At 47.6% G+C, this 17718-nt stretch overlaps 2 protein-coding genes across 2 annotated transcripts in view; both read right to left on the reverse strand.

The window, feature by feature from the left end:
- The window catches only part of LOC113455436 (zinc finger protein 862-like), a 26075-nt gene extending 12895 nt beyond the window's left edge, over positions 1-13180 (reverse strand). The window contains exons 1-3 of the mRNA XM_026789388.1: positions 13061-13180; positions 3941-4614; positions 2208-2412 (exon numbers count right to left, since the gene is read on the reverse strand). Of these exons, the coding sequence (XP_026645189.1) occupies positions 2208-2412; positions 3941-4603 (868 nt within the window). The 5' untranslated portion in view covers positions 4604-4614; positions 13061-13180. The remainder of the gene's footprint in view (positions 1-2207; positions 2413-3940; positions 4615-13060) is intronic.
- A 1766-nt stretch (positions 13181-14946) lies between these two features.
- The window catches only part of Sspo (SCO-spondin), a 53901-nt gene continuing 51129 nt past the window's right edge, over positions 14947-17718 (reverse strand). The window contains exons 99-103 of the mRNA XM_026789410.1: positions 17544-17639; positions 17363-17432; positions 17019-17167; positions 15622-15772; positions 14947-15081 (exon numbers count right to left, since the gene is read on the reverse strand). Of these exons, the coding sequence (XP_026645211.1) occupies positions 15059-15081; positions 15622-15772; positions 17019-17167; positions 17363-17432; positions 17544-17639 (489 nt within the window). The 3' untranslated portion in view covers positions 14947-15058. The remainder of the gene's footprint in view (positions 15082-15621; positions 15773-17018; positions 17168-17362; positions 17433-17543; positions 17640-17718) is intronic.

The following is a 17718-nucleotide window of genomic DNA, read 5'->3' on the forward strand; positions in this document are numbered from 1 at the left end:
GACATCATCCACTTCTCACCAAGGTGACAAAAACAACAGTGATCATGCAGGGACAGTGTGAAAGACCAACTGTTAGCTACAGCAAACTAAAAGGCTGGCTGGCATCGTCTGCTGTTTGACCCTTTAAATGACCTTACCTTATGCATGGCCATCATTTTAGTACCAATATGATGAACAAAAATGTTTCAACTCAAAGAAAGGGAGTCCACCTAGTAACCGACAAAAAAATAAGGATTTTATCCAAGTCCAAAGTACATTCAGTAGACAGGGCAGTAGGATTCACTTTGGACATTTACCAGATAAATGACTGCCGCTGGGTTCTCTCATAAGGAAAATATTACTGCCTACTCGCAGAATTGGTTTAAATATCTCATCAAATACACAGAAGACTTTCAACATAGGACCAGCCCTTGGCAGATATTCAGGCCATAGCAAAAGCCACTGCTGCCATTTCCAGACATAAGAATAAAAATAATAAAAAAAAATTACCAAAGGAAAACTATGAAGCAAGGCTAAGTATGCAGATCATAGTATTTTGAATAAGATACAAGAAACAGATCTCAAAATTTAAAAAAAAAAATGCAAGATTATCTGGAAGCAAACTGCCTTCCTACTGAAGGCTACTTTAAAAAAAGAAAACCAAGCTTTTCAAGTGGGTATGCAATTGTTTTATTTATTTAAGGTCTTACTCTGTAACCCTGGGTGATCTGGAATTCTCTGACCTCACATGACCTCAAACTCACAGTGAGCCTCCTGCCTCCGTTCCCTGCCCAGCTTGCATGCAATATTTGCAAATGAATTTCCCCCTGCATTTTGCTTTCTAGCTGTACAGTAGTGGTGTTGATGTTCTGAAAGCACACCACATTCACAGGCACCCAGATCTTGGGGACACACACACGTTCTCCATCACCATAAAATGATTACTTAAGTAACTTCTGGACTATCTGGGGAACCATTTAAGTGCTGAAAACAACTGGATTGGTGTACTGCAGAGGTAGAACATTTACCCAGCACATACAAGGCCCTGGATTCAAACTTCTGCACCACACACGTGTGAATAATTATGGAATTATGAATAATAATAAAAATAAGTATATAGAACTATGTTAGAAAGTGGAGCTAGAGAGATGGCTCAGTGGTTAAGAGCACTGTCTACTCTTCCAGAGAACCCAGGTTCAATTCCCAGCACTCACAAGGCAGCTCACAACCATCTGTTACTCCAGTTCTATGGGATCTAATGCTCTCCTCTGGTCTCAGCACTGCACACACAAGGGGCACAGATACACAGGCAGACAAAACACTCATACACACTAAAAAATAAAACAAAAAGGGTATGTTAGAAAGTAATCAGATTATAGCTGGAGTGTAAACAAAGGGGCACGTCCCTCATCAGAGCCATAAGGGTCTGGATTTCCCATTCTAGTGAAGTCATCCCCGAGCAGAAGTTATGAGAGCTGCCGCTGCAGTTCCTGCACGTGCACAGCGGCTTGCTCTGCAACTCCTGCTGCAGTGCACACCAGTGCGACTATGAAGCACCAGCTCTAGCACAGCTGTCTCCACATCTGAGGTGTCTTCACTAAGATGCCAAGTGAAGAGTGAGACACAACACTCTGCTACCCTCCTAACTCTCACAGGCCTGCTGACATTACTGCCAGGGCAGGTGCTGCACCTGGAAAAGATGGAAGAGCCTCAGGCGTTAAGATGGAGTGGGAACCTGAGAAGCCCATTTATCTTTAGGCTTGGCTCATGTTGGTCCCCTTCTCCGTCCTGTCTGGGTACCCTTCCTCCATCCAGGGGACCTGGATTGTGGCCCTCATAATACGTCTCTGAAGACTTTCTGCGTCCTCCCTCCTACACCCATATTTCTCTGCCCCACTTCAGTAGCCCCAGGGTACTCTTCCAGAATTCTCCTATGGAACTCAGATGTTTCACAGTTTCCTTCAAACACCTGCTGATGCCACAGGGCCACTAGTCCCTAAAGGCCCCATAGCACCCAGCAAGTACTGGATATCGGACTAACTTGAGTGAAGGACAGGTGGAGAGACGGACAGGAAGACAGATGAAGAGGTGACCCAAAGCTGGCAATGTTCTGAGAGAAGATAGGCTCACTCTCTGCCCACGAGGAGTGGGTGAAACTGGAAGGAGGCCACAGTGCGCAGAGGCCCCTGCGTCAAGACAGTGTGTATAAAGCTGACGGAGAGCTTTACCCAGGGATGCCAGCAGCTCGTAGTTCATTCGCATCACATCTCTGTAGAGCTCCTTCTGCTGCCTGTCCAGCAGTCCCCACTCCTCCCGAGTGAAGTACACCACCACATCCTCAAACGCTGCAGGGAGCTCCTCGAGTGCCCTGGACGCCTTTAGCTGCTCACTGTCCGGAGGTTCCTGCAACACAGAGCAGCACTCAGCCTCCTGCTGGAATGAGAGAGACATGAGGCAGTCTTCTGAGGACACCTTCCTTCTGGGGATCCTACCAAGCCGCCCAGGGATGAATTCCCTGATGAAATTGATCAAATCTATGAGCTCCAGGTAGAACATAAACCAAACTAGCTCAGTCAGATCCAAGGTTCTTTAGGAAAGAGAGAAACTCACAGAACAGCACCTCTGACTGCATGCTGTCACTTGGAGCCCCATGGTCACCGGATACCCACTATGGTTATAGAGAGGACTGTCTGCCTCCAAGGACTACCAATAGGATGAGAAGGAAGTGGAGTTAACAAGAACCAATGGTGCTTCTAACTAAAGAGGGCTTTATGCACACCGCGCTGCTAGAATCCTGAGACTCTAAAGGTCAGACCTGTTATTACCTCCTAACACTAAAAAACAAGAAGAGAAGTTTTGCTCTTTCTCAGGATTCTGAAAAAAAATCTGCTACCCAGTAGAAGACTCCTGTGATGTTATCTGTGAGGAATATCTGAGCAACCCACTGACTCCTGACCACCAATGGTTTACTACGAACTTCTACTTGCTTGTGACAGTTGAGAGCTACAGAAAATTCAAGCCACTCAAAGAGCCCAGTGAACAGTTTCCTTAGCTACCGACTCTCCAGGAAATTGGGTAATCGTGAAATAAATACCAGGTAAACATTATCTACTGGGGTTCAGCAGAGCTGTACCAAATGGAAGGAAAGTACCAGGCTGGTCACCAGGGCTCTCGGGAAAGGCCAATGCTGACCACATCAGCTTGTGGATTCTGGACTCCATGAGGTCACTTTTTTCTGAATCTCAGTTTTTTCTCAATGTGGTGAATTTAGCAACGCTTGCTCTACCAGCTCGGGGTAACCTTAGACACAGCTCATCCCACAGCACCTGTGAAAACTCTGTGATGTTAAAAGATACTGAACATCACAACACGGTCTATGCTCAGTTAGTGATGGTGGCCATTGCTTGCATTCTGGAGCTGTTCTGAATGCTGAATAAAAATCATCATCCCTTGTATGAAAAGTTAGGACGCTCTCTCTGTACCATAGATTAGGCTTTGCTATCCATAAAACAGAAGCTAGCCCAGCAGCTGTCCCAGTTAAATGAGTTAATACCTGTAAAGCATTTAAAGCAATACCTAGCACACTAAAATAATGTGAGTTGGGGCTGGAGAGATAGCTCGGTGGTTAAGAGCACTTGCTGCTCTTCCAGAGAACCTGGGTTCAATTCCCAGCACCCACATGGCAGCTCCCAACACTTATGACTCCAGTTCCAGGGGATCTGATGCCCTCTTCTGGCTTCCACAGGTACCGCACACATGTGATGTACAAATAAGGGCAGACAGACATTCATATACATAAAATAAAAATAATATCAAAAAACAGAAAAACATGTGTGCCCTGGTGACCCTATGATGTCAGTGCTGAATATCACTACTGTTCTTTTTTCTACCATCATTTTGCAATTTATGTCACTTTCAGCATGGAATCTTCTCTGAGGCACAGCAATCAATAACCTATTACCTGGCTGCAGAATTCAATTGTGTCTTTATATAAAGTGCTGCTATTTGAGGGACTGAGGATGTCACTGCCAGTTTCCTTTCGCCTCAAATCTGACATGCAGTCTAGATGCAAAGCAGGGACGGCTCCACTCCCTGGAGGGTCCTCTAGTTCAGTTCCTGGGCTTGACTGGAGCTCAGCTAGGCCATCAAAGTCTCCCAGGGGCCCTGGAGGGTAGAAGGTGGGATATTCTGCGGTGAAGAGGTGTTCAGGACTGGCCGGGATATCTGCAGAACTCTCCCTGAGACTCTGAAGGTGGGCTGCCCAGATGGGGTCCTTGGCAGCCAGGGCATTGACACAGAACAGATGGGCCTTGCTCCTGGCATGGTATTTGAGAGTTTCCACCTTGAATGGTCCTGTGACGCCTTCTAGTAATCTTGACCTTCTATCCCTGACTGATGAGTATTCTCGGCAGACAGCACAAAACAGAACCGTCTGTTCCTCATTCATGACCAACCACGGAAACTGGGTGAACCACAACTTCTGGATAGAACGGGGCTCTGGGAGGTTCTTGTTTCTTCCTGTCCAGTCTTCCTCTGCACTGAAGTGGGCAAGGCAAGCTTTCTTTTGAGGTGGTAGGTACAGTTCTTTCTCTCGGGTGGAATCCTGCACATCCACGCAGTTCATGTGTGTTTTTCCTTTCAAGGAAAAGATAAATGAAATTTGAAATACTATGGTCTGAGAGCCATCAAGCATACAAGTGATATGAGGACACTCAGTCTAACACGATGATACCCCTTCTTCCATACTTACTCTTAAGAATTATCATAACTGGATTTTTGGCATTCATTCACCTGACTCCTCATACCTACCTTGCTTCACCAGCAGGGAATCAAATAGGCATGTTTTAAGCCAACGTCTCATTTAAAAAAACATTAAAAGGTAGATAGAGACACTGGACCAAATGGACATCGCTGCGCTCTGATCAAGGCCACCCCAGACAGTGGCCCTTTCCTGGGTTCAGAGCTCACTTAGTATAAAACTGAGGACATGGCAACACAGGGTTAAAGAGATGGAGGAACCAGACTGCAGCGGTCACTCTGGAGGAACTTCCTTCTGAGGTAGGCCTGACAGAGAGGCCCTTGCATTCTGCTGAGTACCTAAGCCAAGACAGCCACCTATCCCCGGGCATAGCTGCAGTTCCCAGATCGGTAAACTGTAAGCCACATCGGAATAGAACTGTCTCCTCATCTGCAGGGACTGTGCACCAGGCTCCTGGCAGATAGATGCCTGGGCCGTGGAGGGGCCCAGCCTATGTTCTGTATTTTTTCCATCTATACATGAGAGTGATAACGTTTTCATTCACAAACTAGACACAGTAAGCAAACAGCAATGACAAACTAGAACGTGATAATATTGTGATTCAAGTTACAAACATGCGGTCTCTCCTCTTTAAACACCTTGCTGCACTCCATTAACTGTGGTTGACAGTGGTTATCTAAAACCATGGGGAGATCAGCAATAAAGAGGGTGCACATTGCAGATAAATGGGGCTATTAGAGTTCTATTTGGTGATGCAGATACTGAGTTCAGGGCTCAGTGCCCCTCTACTACACCACAGCCTTTCAGGGTTCAAACCACTCATGGCCTTACGAAGACTTTTCTTCTTCAAACTGAACTAGAAGTTTCTTTCTTTACAGAAATGAAACCGATTAACTAATTCCCTGGTGCTGCTCCTCAGCCATCAACCTGAGCTTCAGCGGTCAGTGGCCAAGGGCTCTTTTTTGTCCAGTCTAAAACATTGAGCAGGAAGTCACTAACCATCAGGAGCCCCAAATGAAGAGCCGCGCAGGGAGACACAAGGAAACACATGGGCCCTGTGTTCCTTAGCAGCAGTCCAGAGGTGCCTGAGGTCTATTTGAGGAAACCACAAGGACAGTGAACTCTGTGGCTCTGACTCCCACAGGAGAGTGAGCTCAGCTCTGGGTTCTCACAGGGGGAACTGGGTTAACTCTGTCATCTCCTGAAACAGAGAAGCCACCCTCAGGACTCAGCACACAGCCACTCACTCACTGTTTCATTCACTCGGTGACAACTTCAGAACTGCTGTGTGCCAGGCACTGCTCCAGACACTGAAAATACAGCGGGAAGTAAGACAGTCCCACCTCCTTGGAGTCTGCAGGATAAACAAACACTTGCTGCATGGCAGAAATCAACGGAGGGGGCAAAGTTCAAGGGTGGGGCAGGGGTGTGTGTTCAGACAAGATGACACCTGTGGGGTCCAGGCAGACACAGGGTGAGGCTGTCTCCTAGTATCCCCACTCTGCTCCTTGTCAGTAGCCTCCACACCCAGACCACACTCGCCAGGATGATGGCTCAGGGGACACCTCTGGCCCTGGATGTTGCCCAGCTATGGCTCAGTCCCTTGTCTAAACTCATGGAACAGCTTAGGATCAGCAGCAACCAGGCCAGAGTTGGGAACAGTGAAAAGCCATGAGGGCCTGGCTCCAAGGAGGGGCTCTGCCTGGAACATTCTCCATGTTGTGAGACTGTGGGTAGTAAAGGAAAGTGAGAATTAGGTGGGCTGGCTTAGGGGTTTAGAAACTCTGCTGTCTGTGAGACCCACTAAAAGAACGGGGGAGCAGGCAAAATCAAGGAGGGGCAGAGACAAAGCTAAAATGGCATTAAATTGTCAGTTCACAGGCCTGAAGAGACAGCTCAGTGCTGATCACTGGCTGAGCCAGAGGACCCTGGTTCAGTTCCTAACACCCACATGGCCATTCACAACCATCTGTAACTCTAGTTCCAGAGGATCTAACACTGTCTTCCAGCCTCCACGGACACCTGGCACACACATGGCATACAGACATACATGCAGGCCAAGCCCCCCTCCCCATAATAATAAAAGTAAACAGAAGGCAGTCATGTTGGACATAGACCCAGCACTGACACATGATCCCTCTTGCCAAGAGATGCCAGAAAGTTATACTTGTACACAAAAACTCCCTGTGGCTCCGTGTTGGCAACTTCAACACTTCGTAGACACCCCAAACTAAAATAGCAAAAGCTGGAATGGCAAAGCAAAGTGCAACAGAGCCCCCACTGTGAGCCAACGCTGGCCTGCGAGCGACTGCTTTGCAACCTGAAGTTTCAGAGTCTTGGTGACTTTCAACTTTATACAACAGGCATAGAGAAAGGACCCAACCTAGCTACAATTCCACCACCACCCACAGAACGTTGAGGTCACAGCTGCCATGCCTTCATCCAACAAACACAAGTTAATTACCCTCACCCAAAGGCCCAGGGCCACGGGGACTAGGGGTATACTTCGGTTGGCACGGTGCTCACCTAGAAAGCTCTAGGCTCTGAGTTCAATCCCAGCACTTGGGGAGGCAAAGGCAGGAAGAAATTCAAGGTCATTTGAGGCTTTTTGGGAATTTGAGGCTAGCCTGAGCTACATGAGACTATCAGACTCTGCCGTTTTCCAGACAGCCTAGCATTTGCACTGCACTAGGAGAGTGCCCTAAGCTAAAATACTCCGAAGACCGAGACCCTGTGAGTGCAGGTGGCTCTCTAAGAGTGTCAGAGTTTGCAGTATTGCAGGTTACAGGCTTCTGGACTATGGATACTCGATCTAGAATAGAACATATGTGTGCTCAAACATTTTGAACACAATTACTTCCGTCCTTGGTATAGAACGTAAGACAAAAAACAGAGAAAAGTATATTTAAAAACTAAAACAGAAAAGATGAAGAAAAACATTTGTACAAAGTTTCTCAGTTCGTTTTGTCTCATTAAATTGCCTTAAGGAGGGCTGGAGAGATGGCTCAGTGGTTAAGAGCACTGCCTGCTCTTCCAAAGGTCTTGAGTTCAATTCCCAGCAACCACATGATGGCTCACAACCATCTGTAATGAGATCTGGTGCCCTCTTCTGGCCTGCAGGCATACACACAAACAGGATAGTGTATACATAATAAATATTTTTTTTTAAAAAAAAAACTGCCTTAAGGAGAAAATCAAGGCCTACAAGGTCGAAAGCAACCGAGCATTGAGGTGTGGAACTGGAGAGAGAGAAGATTTGCAAAACCAGTGCTCTGACCACCACTATGGACTCCCACAGGGCCCGGGGGCTCCACAGATCCACAGGCTGTGGCTCACTCTGCACTGCGGAAACAGCCCAAAGCCTCAGGCCGCCTGACATTCTCTATCTGTCCTGCCCAGCCTAAAAAGAGGAGAAAAGGGCTGGGACTGAGGGATGGACAAAGGTTTCTAGAGATACCCAGAGAAACCACAGAATTGCAGAGAATTCCCCAGGACATCCTCACCCAGGTGCAGCGGGGATACTGATCGAGACTGGCGGTGGTAGACCTAGAGGTACCGTCAACTTGTCAGAAGCAGAAAAGTCCTTCAGGGGTGGACTCGGCAGCATCCATTCCTCCCGCAGCAGGTTCAGAGTGATGTCATCAAAGGTCACAGAAACCTGAAAGGAATATGAGCCCTGCTAAGTGAGTTCCTGAGACACGTCTTCCACACTGGCAGGCAGAGCTCCTATTCCACGAGTTTATGAGTATGTGGGTCACAGTGGGAAGCACTGTTGATGTACACACACAACCTGCAACCAATCTCTCCTGCCATGTGAGTGCAAGTGGCCGTGGGATAAAATCAGGAAGCTGCAGCCACTGAACAATCAGAGCCTTCTTTATGAGGCTGACACAAGAAGTCTATATTTTTACATTGTGTGTGTGTGTGTGTGTGTGTGTGTGTGTACGTGTACGTGTGGAGGGGGTGTGTATGTGAATGTGTAGCATAGAGATCAAAGTCAGGTGTCTTTCTCAATTGCTTCCCCTCATTAAAAAAAAATAAAAAAGCTTATATAATATTTATGCTTATGAGCGTTTTGCCTGCATGTATGTACATGTACAACACTAATGCCTAGTGCCTGGGAAAGTCAGAAGAGGGTGTCAGATCCCCTGGAACTGGAGTTATGGGTGGCTGTGACCCACCATATAGGTGCCAGGAACTGAACCTGAATTCTCTTCAAGAGCAACAAGTGTCCTTAACAGCACAGCCATCTCTCCAGGCCCCAGGCGGTTTTATGATCATTCCCACCATTGAAACAGAATTACTGTCATTTGGTATCTGACTTCCCAATGTTTTATCTATGAATATGTAAAAATGGAACATTTTTAAAAGCAGTTGTAGAAGCCAGCAAATGGCTTAGCAAGTAAAGGCACTTGTAGTCAAGCCTAATGACCTAAGATAAGTCTCCAGGTCCCAAATGGTAGAAGGAGAGTACCGACTCCTAATACACACACACACACACACACACACACACACACACACACACACACCATAATAAAGAATGAAACAGTAGTGAAGTGATATTATAAAACACTCGTTTATAACAAGCATTTGTGCTTACAGAGCTTTCCAAACGCTGCTACAAAGTGGACTCCATGAAAAGGAAGCAGTCAGACAGGAGGAGGCACATGCCAAGACGGAATAAGGGGGCTAGTGTGGAGAAGGAGAAGGGGGGGCAGGAACTGATCCCAGATGAACGCTGCATACCAGGATAGAGAGCAGTCTATCCCTATAGGTGCGGGTTAAAAAAATAAAAATTAAAAAAATATCTATGACCAAAGGATGTGGTAGAGCACACTTGCCCCGCAGCTGGAGGCTGCTGAAGAGCGACTGAGAGTCACAGTGGCATTTCATTTGTATTTTAATAAAGCCTGCCTGAAGATCAGAGTAAAACAGCCCCGCTGGTCATTCTTATAGACCAGCCAATGGTAACACACACCTTTAATCCCAGTAGCCACAATGGTTTGCCATAGAAACCGGACAGTGCCTGCCTTTAAATGCCAGCCCTAGAGGGGATTATAAAACGAGAGGAAACAGTTCTCAGTCTCAGTCTCATTCTGAGATTCCTGGAGGCAGGATCGCCATTTTGGACTAAGGTCGAGGTAAGAGCCTGTGACTGGTGCTTTTCTGATCTTCAGGTTGAACCCCAATTTTTATCTCTAAGTTGTTATTAATCGTGCTACAGAGAGTTGAAGGGCAGCCTGGCACATATAGTGAGACCCTATCTCTAAAAACAAAGCAACCAATCAAATGAAAAACTCAAACTCTTGTGGCCAGGGACACAAGGCTTGCGGTCCACGTTGCTTCCCCAGGCTGAGAAGGCACCATAATGAAGGCTGACGGTCCATCTCCTTAGTGGCACAATGAGGCAGAAACTGAATATGGAACGAAGTGTCTTTTCACTCAGAGTAATGCACAAATACCTGGCACCCCTCTTTTAAGCTGCATTGTGGCACCTTCTGCTTCTGGGCAACTGTACTATAATACCTCAAATCTGCCCCAATATGAGAAATGTCTTACCTATGTAGGATGCAAAGTGTATCTGAATATTCTATTTTAGCCGGTTCCCCTATTGAGCACCCAAACCCTCTCAACGTGAAGCTCAACTCTGCTCACTCTAGCTTACCTCCTCCCATCATTCAACCCGCTTGCATCTTCCCTCCCCCTACACCCCCAAACCTAGACCCCCAACTGTCCTTTTCTCCACCACTCGTTGTCTGTCCACCCATCGAGGTCTTATCCATCTCTTACAAGGGGCTTCCTTACAACTGGTCCCAGCGTGGTTCCTACCCTGACCCGGGAATGCCTCAGTTACCTTCTAGGGCCTGGCACCAGGAAACCTGTGCCTGACTGTTTATGTGATAAAACCCTTCCCAGATACCATTCCTCTCCATCATAGCATCACACAAAAGAATTTCATAGTCAATCACTTCATATTTTTCATTCAAAGCACATTTATTAAGTGTTCTTATACGGTGGCCGAACAGAGCCGAACAGAGACCTGCAGATATGGAAAGAGACTCAAAGTAACAAAACTGGACTGGAGTGAAAATGAGGCAGGATTGATCACTTCCCTGAGAAAAGACAGAGATGGCCAGGAAGCAACAGACACATCCATGAAGAGGCACACGTGCAGCCTCGTACACATGCCCAGGGCACCAGCAACACAATCTCCCAGGACAGCATGGTACACTAGACTGGGACCCAACACCCACCTGTACGAGCCACCCTTTCAGAAAACACTTACCCAGAGCATCCTAAATACCAGGTGTTGTCATAACTGGAGATGTTACAGGTAATGCCAAAAACATAAGCAAGTAAAAGAAATTCGTATAGAGACCAGGGTTGAGACAAAAACAAACAAACAAACAAACAAAATGCAGGATGACAAGTCTTTGACCTCTACCCATTATCCTACCAATGATCGGCAAGGTATCCGACCGCAATCCAAAAGCCCAAGATTGTTTTTGGCTAATAAATGCCACAAAATAACAACCAAGTGGTATTCTGGCAAAGAAACGAAGCCATCGCGAAAGGACTCCCCAATTTCATAGCTCTCTGCTCAGAATCTGAGTTCATATTCTCCCCAGGCCTTTGTTTTCGCTGGTTTGCTATGTATCTTTACTGTCAGGTGCTTTCAAGTTTCTCTCATTTTTGGATAATGTTCTCATCTCTCAGGGTAGAAAACACATGCACTTGGGGAGGGCTAAACCCTTTGGAGACACCCTACAATCCAGACTTGAATAAGGGAAAATTTCTGAGTCTTGAGATTTTCAATTAGTGTTTGGACCTGAAAAAAAAATTCCTTTGCTTTCTCCAAAATACCTATATTCCTCTCTCCTCTTTTATTAAAGGTCAAGGAAGACTAAAATAAGAGCTTGGAAATTTAACCTTAAATCACTAGTTCTAATCTTGATGTCATTTTTAATACTTCCCGTCCCTTTCCTCATCTGAATTTAAGTTCAACCTAACACAATCTGAAGATATTACCCAAGAGAAATGGCCATTCCTTTTAGTGTGCATGCCTGTGCGTTTTCAACAGTTTCTAGACTGGCCAAATAGTTTTCATTCCTTACAGATCCAACTGAGTTTGCCTTCACCCAGATTTTCTGTAGACCGCGAGATGTGGGAAATCTCTGTAGTTAGTGGACTGGGAGAAAGGGAGGATGGAAGAGATGCTTAAACAAAGAACTACGACTTTTTCATGACAGGATCCTTTCCAGATAAAAGTATGGCACCAAAATACCCTTCTCATCTTTCCTCTCTTCTGTGCCAACCTTTCTGGGCTCATCCAAGTTACTCAAGTGGAAATGACAGGACAGCTCTCTGTGGAACATGGCTCCTTCCTATGGATTCTGTACTCTAACATCTTGTCCAAAGCAAAGCTCAGAGTCCAAATGTTTATAAAATGGACACAAAGGAGGTGGAGAGGGACAAAAGGGAGAGAAAGTCTTGTAAGCACTTGTAAACGTTTGTTGAGAAAATTCCTTCCATGACCCCCCCCACGCCCAAATATTCAACAAGGGTTGCAAGAGCTGAGGATGTAGCTCAGTGGGTAGAGTCCTTGTCTACTGGGTCCAAGGCCCAGAGGCGATTCACAACACTCCTAGAGTGCACAGAAGAACTGGATGCAAAGAACGACGTAAAAGACCTTACTCTTTGGAAGCTGCCTGTCTCTCAGCCAGTGTGCCCACAATCCAGCAGCACGGACACCGTTCCTCGCTCCCGACCACTTTCCACCCTACCTCATGGCCCATCTCCAAAGCCTCTTCTTGCCCAAAGTCTTGAAGATTGCCGAGTGTGTTCTAAGCCATGCCCACATTCTTCATGAAGTAGATAAACTAGAAGTATGCAAGAAAATGCCAGAAGCTCTTTTTCCCTTTCTTGGGAAGGAAGAGCTAAGTAGCACCAGGGTCTCACGCCACTTCTCAGTCGCCCACCCTTTGACTTCCACTGGCGTCCTAGCCAGCCTCTATGCCTTATAAGCAAGGCCTCCTCCCTCCAAATGCCAAAAGCCAGGAAAGTAAACCAGAAACACTTTGGCATCACTATGCTTAGCTAGTCCCGCATCCCGGGACCACCGGCAGGGTGGCCACAAGCAGAGGTATGGCTGGCCCGAAGAGGGGTCGGAGAGTGGAGCAAGATAGGGATAGGAGGAGTAAATGTCTCCCGGCCAAGGAAGACGAGGCAGGCGGGAAAGCACTTTCCTGCAAGGCTAGCTTGTCCGCTAGTCCAGATCGGGATGCGCGACAGGAGAGCAGCCCCTTGCCCTTCCAGTCCTACCTTCCCCGTCTCCCCGGGCTCCATGGCCAGGTTCTAGCGGTCGTGCAGACTGCCTCCCTCTAGGTCTGTTCCGAGGCCGCCGCGGCCCATTCGGGACTTGAGTCGCCGAGAAAGGGGAGACACGCGGCAGCAAACTTTTCTCTCCCACAGCAGGAGGCGGTAGCGCTGCTGCTGGCTGGCAAAGGTAGTGATGAGCTGGGACTAGAGTTGTGCTAGCACAGCGCTTTATGGCTACCGCCTCGCGGGGGCGGAGAGGCTCACGGGAGGTGTAGTCCAGCCTGGAGAGTACAGTTTGGACCAGCTCCTCTTGCTGTGGGTAAGTTCCATTAGCACACAGGTCAGCAGGTCAACAAGATTAATCAAGGGCAATACTTTTTCCTTACATTTCTATTTTTTGTTTCTTAAAAAAAACAAACAAAAACACCCAGCATGTCACCTGGTAGCCCAAGATGGCCTCGAACTCCATATTCTCCTGCCTTAGCCTCTTGGTTACAGGCTGGGACATCATGCTGGATTTAGTGTGTGTGTGTGTGTGTGTGTGTGTGTGTGTGTGTGTGTGTGTGTGTCACACATCACATTTGTGTAGGCATCTCTCTATTATTCTATACATCCTATACCTTGATTTTGAGACAGCGTCTCTCACTGAACCTGGAGTTGGCTTTTCAGAGGCTGGCCAGCAAGCTCTCAGGATCCTACTGTCTCTACACTCCCAGAGCTGGAGTTACAGGAGAGCACTGCCCTGCACACCTTCTATGTGGGTGCTGGGGATGTAAAAGTATGCCCGCACAAAGACTTGTACAAAATGTTCTTAATAATTTTAAGCATAATAGAAAAAGCAGCAGCAACAAAATCTCTATCAACTGGTAGATAGATAGGCAAGCCATAAGCAATGTCCGACAACTGGCAGATGATAGGCATTTTGTAGCAATAAAGGGAATGAACTGCTGTTACATGCTGTAATGTCAGTGAGCCACAGAGTCATCAGGTTAGCTGAAAGAAGCCAAGCGTTCACATGAAATGCTCAGAAAGGGCAATTCTATTAAGTGAGAAGCAGTTTACAGCTTGTCTGGGGCTAGACGCAGGAGCGTTGTTAGAGGGCAGGACATGATGGAAATGTTCTAAAACTGGGGGGAAGTGATGTTTGCACAACTTTATTTACTGTCTAGTCAAGTCATTAAAGTTAAAGGTAAAATGAATGAATTTCAGGCTGGGTGTAGACCTCCCACAGGTCATCCCAGTGCTCAGGAGGCAGAGGAGGTGGATTTTTGTTGAGTTTAAGGCCATCCTACTTTATAGTGAGTTTCAGGCCAGTCAGGTCTTACACAGTAAGATCATGTCTTGAAAATCACATGCATGGGCTGGAGAGATGGCTCAGCAGTTATGAGTACTGGCTGCTCTTCCAGAGGCCCCAAGTTCAATTCCCAGAAACGGCATGGTGGCTCACAATCATTTACAGTGAGATCTGATACCCTCTTCTGGAATAAAGGCATACATGCAGGTAGAGCACTCATCTACATAAAATAAAGTATTTAAAAAAGAAAATCACAGAGAGAGTGTCTTATCTTATAAATTACAGTTCAATTAAACTGTCATCAAGAGGAGGACAGTCTGTGTTGTGACGGAATCACACTGGGTTGGGGGACATGACCTGGGACACTCCTGTCTAATACAGGAGTTCTTCAGACTTCAGATTCAATGCTTCCTACAACAGCTGAAGAAACTGGGGCAGTGATGGGGAATGACTTATTCAAGCCATAGAGCCAGGATGATACACGGTGGACCCCCCCCAGAGCTGCTGCTCAGGTCCAGGCTGGGCTCTCCCTCTAATCCCCTGTTGGGACCAGGAACAGAGACCACATAGAAGTTTGTCAGCGTTAGTTGCCAGCATTACTTTATTTGGAATATGCTAATGCCACAGGCTGGAGGCGGGTAAGTGGGCACAGAAGGAAGTGAGGAATGCACAAGAGAGACCGCAGTGGATGCGTCCGGTGGAGCCTGTCAGCGCTTGGAGAAATCACCACCTGCAGAGAGAATTTTGAGATGGGCTTGTTAGAGGCAGCATGGTCAGGTGGGAGAAAATGGGACAGGGCAGAGGATGATGAACTAGAGCTGCCTGAAGGCAGTGCAGCAGGAAACCAGTTCTTCCGTGCCCTCCACCTAGGCTGTGTTGTCCTTCCTCTGCGTCTCCCCAACACTTGGCATGTGGTGTGACCTCATTTAGTACACATCAGGCATGCAACTTAACCAGGTACTTCATCTGCATACCCTCCAGAGTCCTCCCACCAAGCCCATGTTTACATGTACACGTCAGAGCTGTTTATGGGATGGGATCATGAGTACTGACCTCAACAGAAGACTGAGATTTGAATCAGGTACAATCTACTGCAAACACACAAGTTTATGTGAAATTGGAAAGGAAATAAGCACAATGGGGGGGGGGAGATCAGAATAGACTGGTAAAGCCAAGGTAGAATGGGACCATAGGCTGTGCATGTTCCTAAGGCCTCCCCTCCTTAAGGAGAATTCTGACCGAGTCCCTCTCCCTCCCCAGCCAGACCCACCCTGGCAGGCACTGCACTGGCAGCTGTGAATCATTGGCAACACCACCAGCTCTGTGTGGTCGGCAGGGCAGTGAAGGTTCAGGATCCGCACAGGGCTGTCAGGATCTAGACGGTAGCTACAGCAGTCACACTGGCTCTGCAGGTAGGGTTCCTGGCCAAGAGAAGCTGGTTGAGTGGGCAGGGAGCCAAATGGAGTCTTCGTCCCTTCCCCTGGTCTTGCCAGGGCCAAGTTCCAATTGTCCTGGACTCCTGAGGTAGTCTGGTAGGAAGCATCACCCCAGCCCCCTTCTTCAAGAAGCCCACTTTCTTCACTCCATCCCCAGTGCATCTGAACATCCAATGAATGAGCGCATCTGGGTAAGGATGCAGCTTTCACTCTAAGAGGTTTCAAGCTTAGATAGAAAAGGGCTAGTCATACACAAGACTTCTAACAAACCCTGAGTGCACAGTTGGATCCTAAACACTGTGGGCTGCCCGTCCAGAGCTCTACTCCTGCCCCCAGAACAGTGACTTAATTTTACCTATACCCGTGGTATAGTTCATAATTCTTTCAGACATTCACACAGTTTCAAGTTCAAAAATGGCAAAGGTTATTATCTCTGAACTCTGTTCCTGTTTTCTTTCTTTACTCGTGTTTTATAAGTTCCAAATGTGTTTGGGGAAAGCATTCTCAGAAGGGGCAGGAGCACCCAAGATAGGAGCACTCAGGACAGCAGCAGCACAGCACAGAATTAAGGGGTAGCATTTTGAAAGCCAGAGAGAGCGCACCATTGTCTTTCAGCACAGCTAACCCATCCGGGTGGAAGCAGAAGGGAATGGCTCTGGATTAGATATAAGGTGCTGGTGGCCAGGAGCCAGGTCTCCATTCAAAGGGAACCAATGGCCTGAGTTACAATCCTCTAGGTTGGAAACTAAGTGTGTGTGTGTGTGTGTGTGTGTGTGCGTGTGTGTGTGTGTGTGTGTGTGTGTGTGTGCAGGGAGAAAGGTCAGGGAGAGAAGCAGGGTCCAAGGAGAGCAAGCAGAGAGATTCTGGGTTTAACCAGGTATAGACCTCACAGGAAAAGCCTGGGTGAACCTATCTGTAAAAAGCCAACCCTCCTGAAGTGAGCATGATGGGTCTGGCATCAGTCACTTTCCCTTCCCAAGACTTTTTTGTGGGTATCTCAACTTATTGGCTTAGAGGGACACAGTGGTCTGGGAGGCATACTTTGGGCACATAAGTATCCTGCCACCCTGGAGAAGGGCCCTGATACTCCATAGCCCCAGTTCCATCAGCTCTGTGAGAATGGACTGTGTTCCTCACGTTCTCTGGGTTTCTCTCAGGACCTCATCTGGTGTGAAGCCCTTGGGCTCTGGCTGACCTGCCCGGTGGATCTGTAAGGCAGCCCCCAGCTCACCTCAGTCATGACGTCAGTGCTGGACTTGCAGTGTCCACTACAGTAGCTCACTTCTACCTGATCCAGGTGACAGGGACCCTTGGTGAGGTTTCTGAGCTCGGTGAGCAACTGGCAGGAGGCTGGTTTCTCCTCTGGGGGTGAAGGGGTAGCTTCAAGACAGAGGAAGAAGCCATGATTGAGGGGCCTTTAGGCAAAAGACATGTTAGGGCAGAGCCTGGGATGAGGGAGCCACTCTGATCCCCATGCAGGCAAGCCTGGGGAAGATGGGCACACAGCAGGGTGGGTGTGAGACCATGAGGCAGAAAGGTTCAGACCAGATAAAGGCATTATACAGGTAGCCATACCCTGCACAGCCAGAGTGTCCTGTTGACAGATGGGACAACAGCTCCCTGGCTTCTGTACCATCACTTCACCCTACAGGAAGCCATTCATGATCTACTCAGGGGGACATCCCATCACCCCACACTGCCTGTCCAGAAACCCTAAGACCAGCCATAGAGGGAAGGCTACAGGGCCACAGGGTACCTGAGCACAGGTGAGGCCTGGGCAGTGTCGAGTGCAGATGCTTTTCCCACGGAGGCAGTGGCAGCTCTCACAGGCCTCCTGCCATTCAGATCCAGGCTGCAGGATGGGGAAAGCTCCAGTTGGTCTCTCCTGGATTTCCTTTCTTTCTTTTCTTTTTTTTTTTTTTTAAGATTTT

Source organism: Microtus ochrogaster, unplaced genomic scaffold, assembly GCF_000317375.1.
Source record: "Microtus ochrogaster isolate Prairie Vole_2 unplaced genomic scaffold, MicOch1.0 UNK18, whole genome shotgun sequence".
Classification (NCBI taxonomy): Eukaryota; Metazoa; Chordata; class Mammalia; order Rodentia; family Cricetidae; genus Microtus; species Microtus ochrogaster.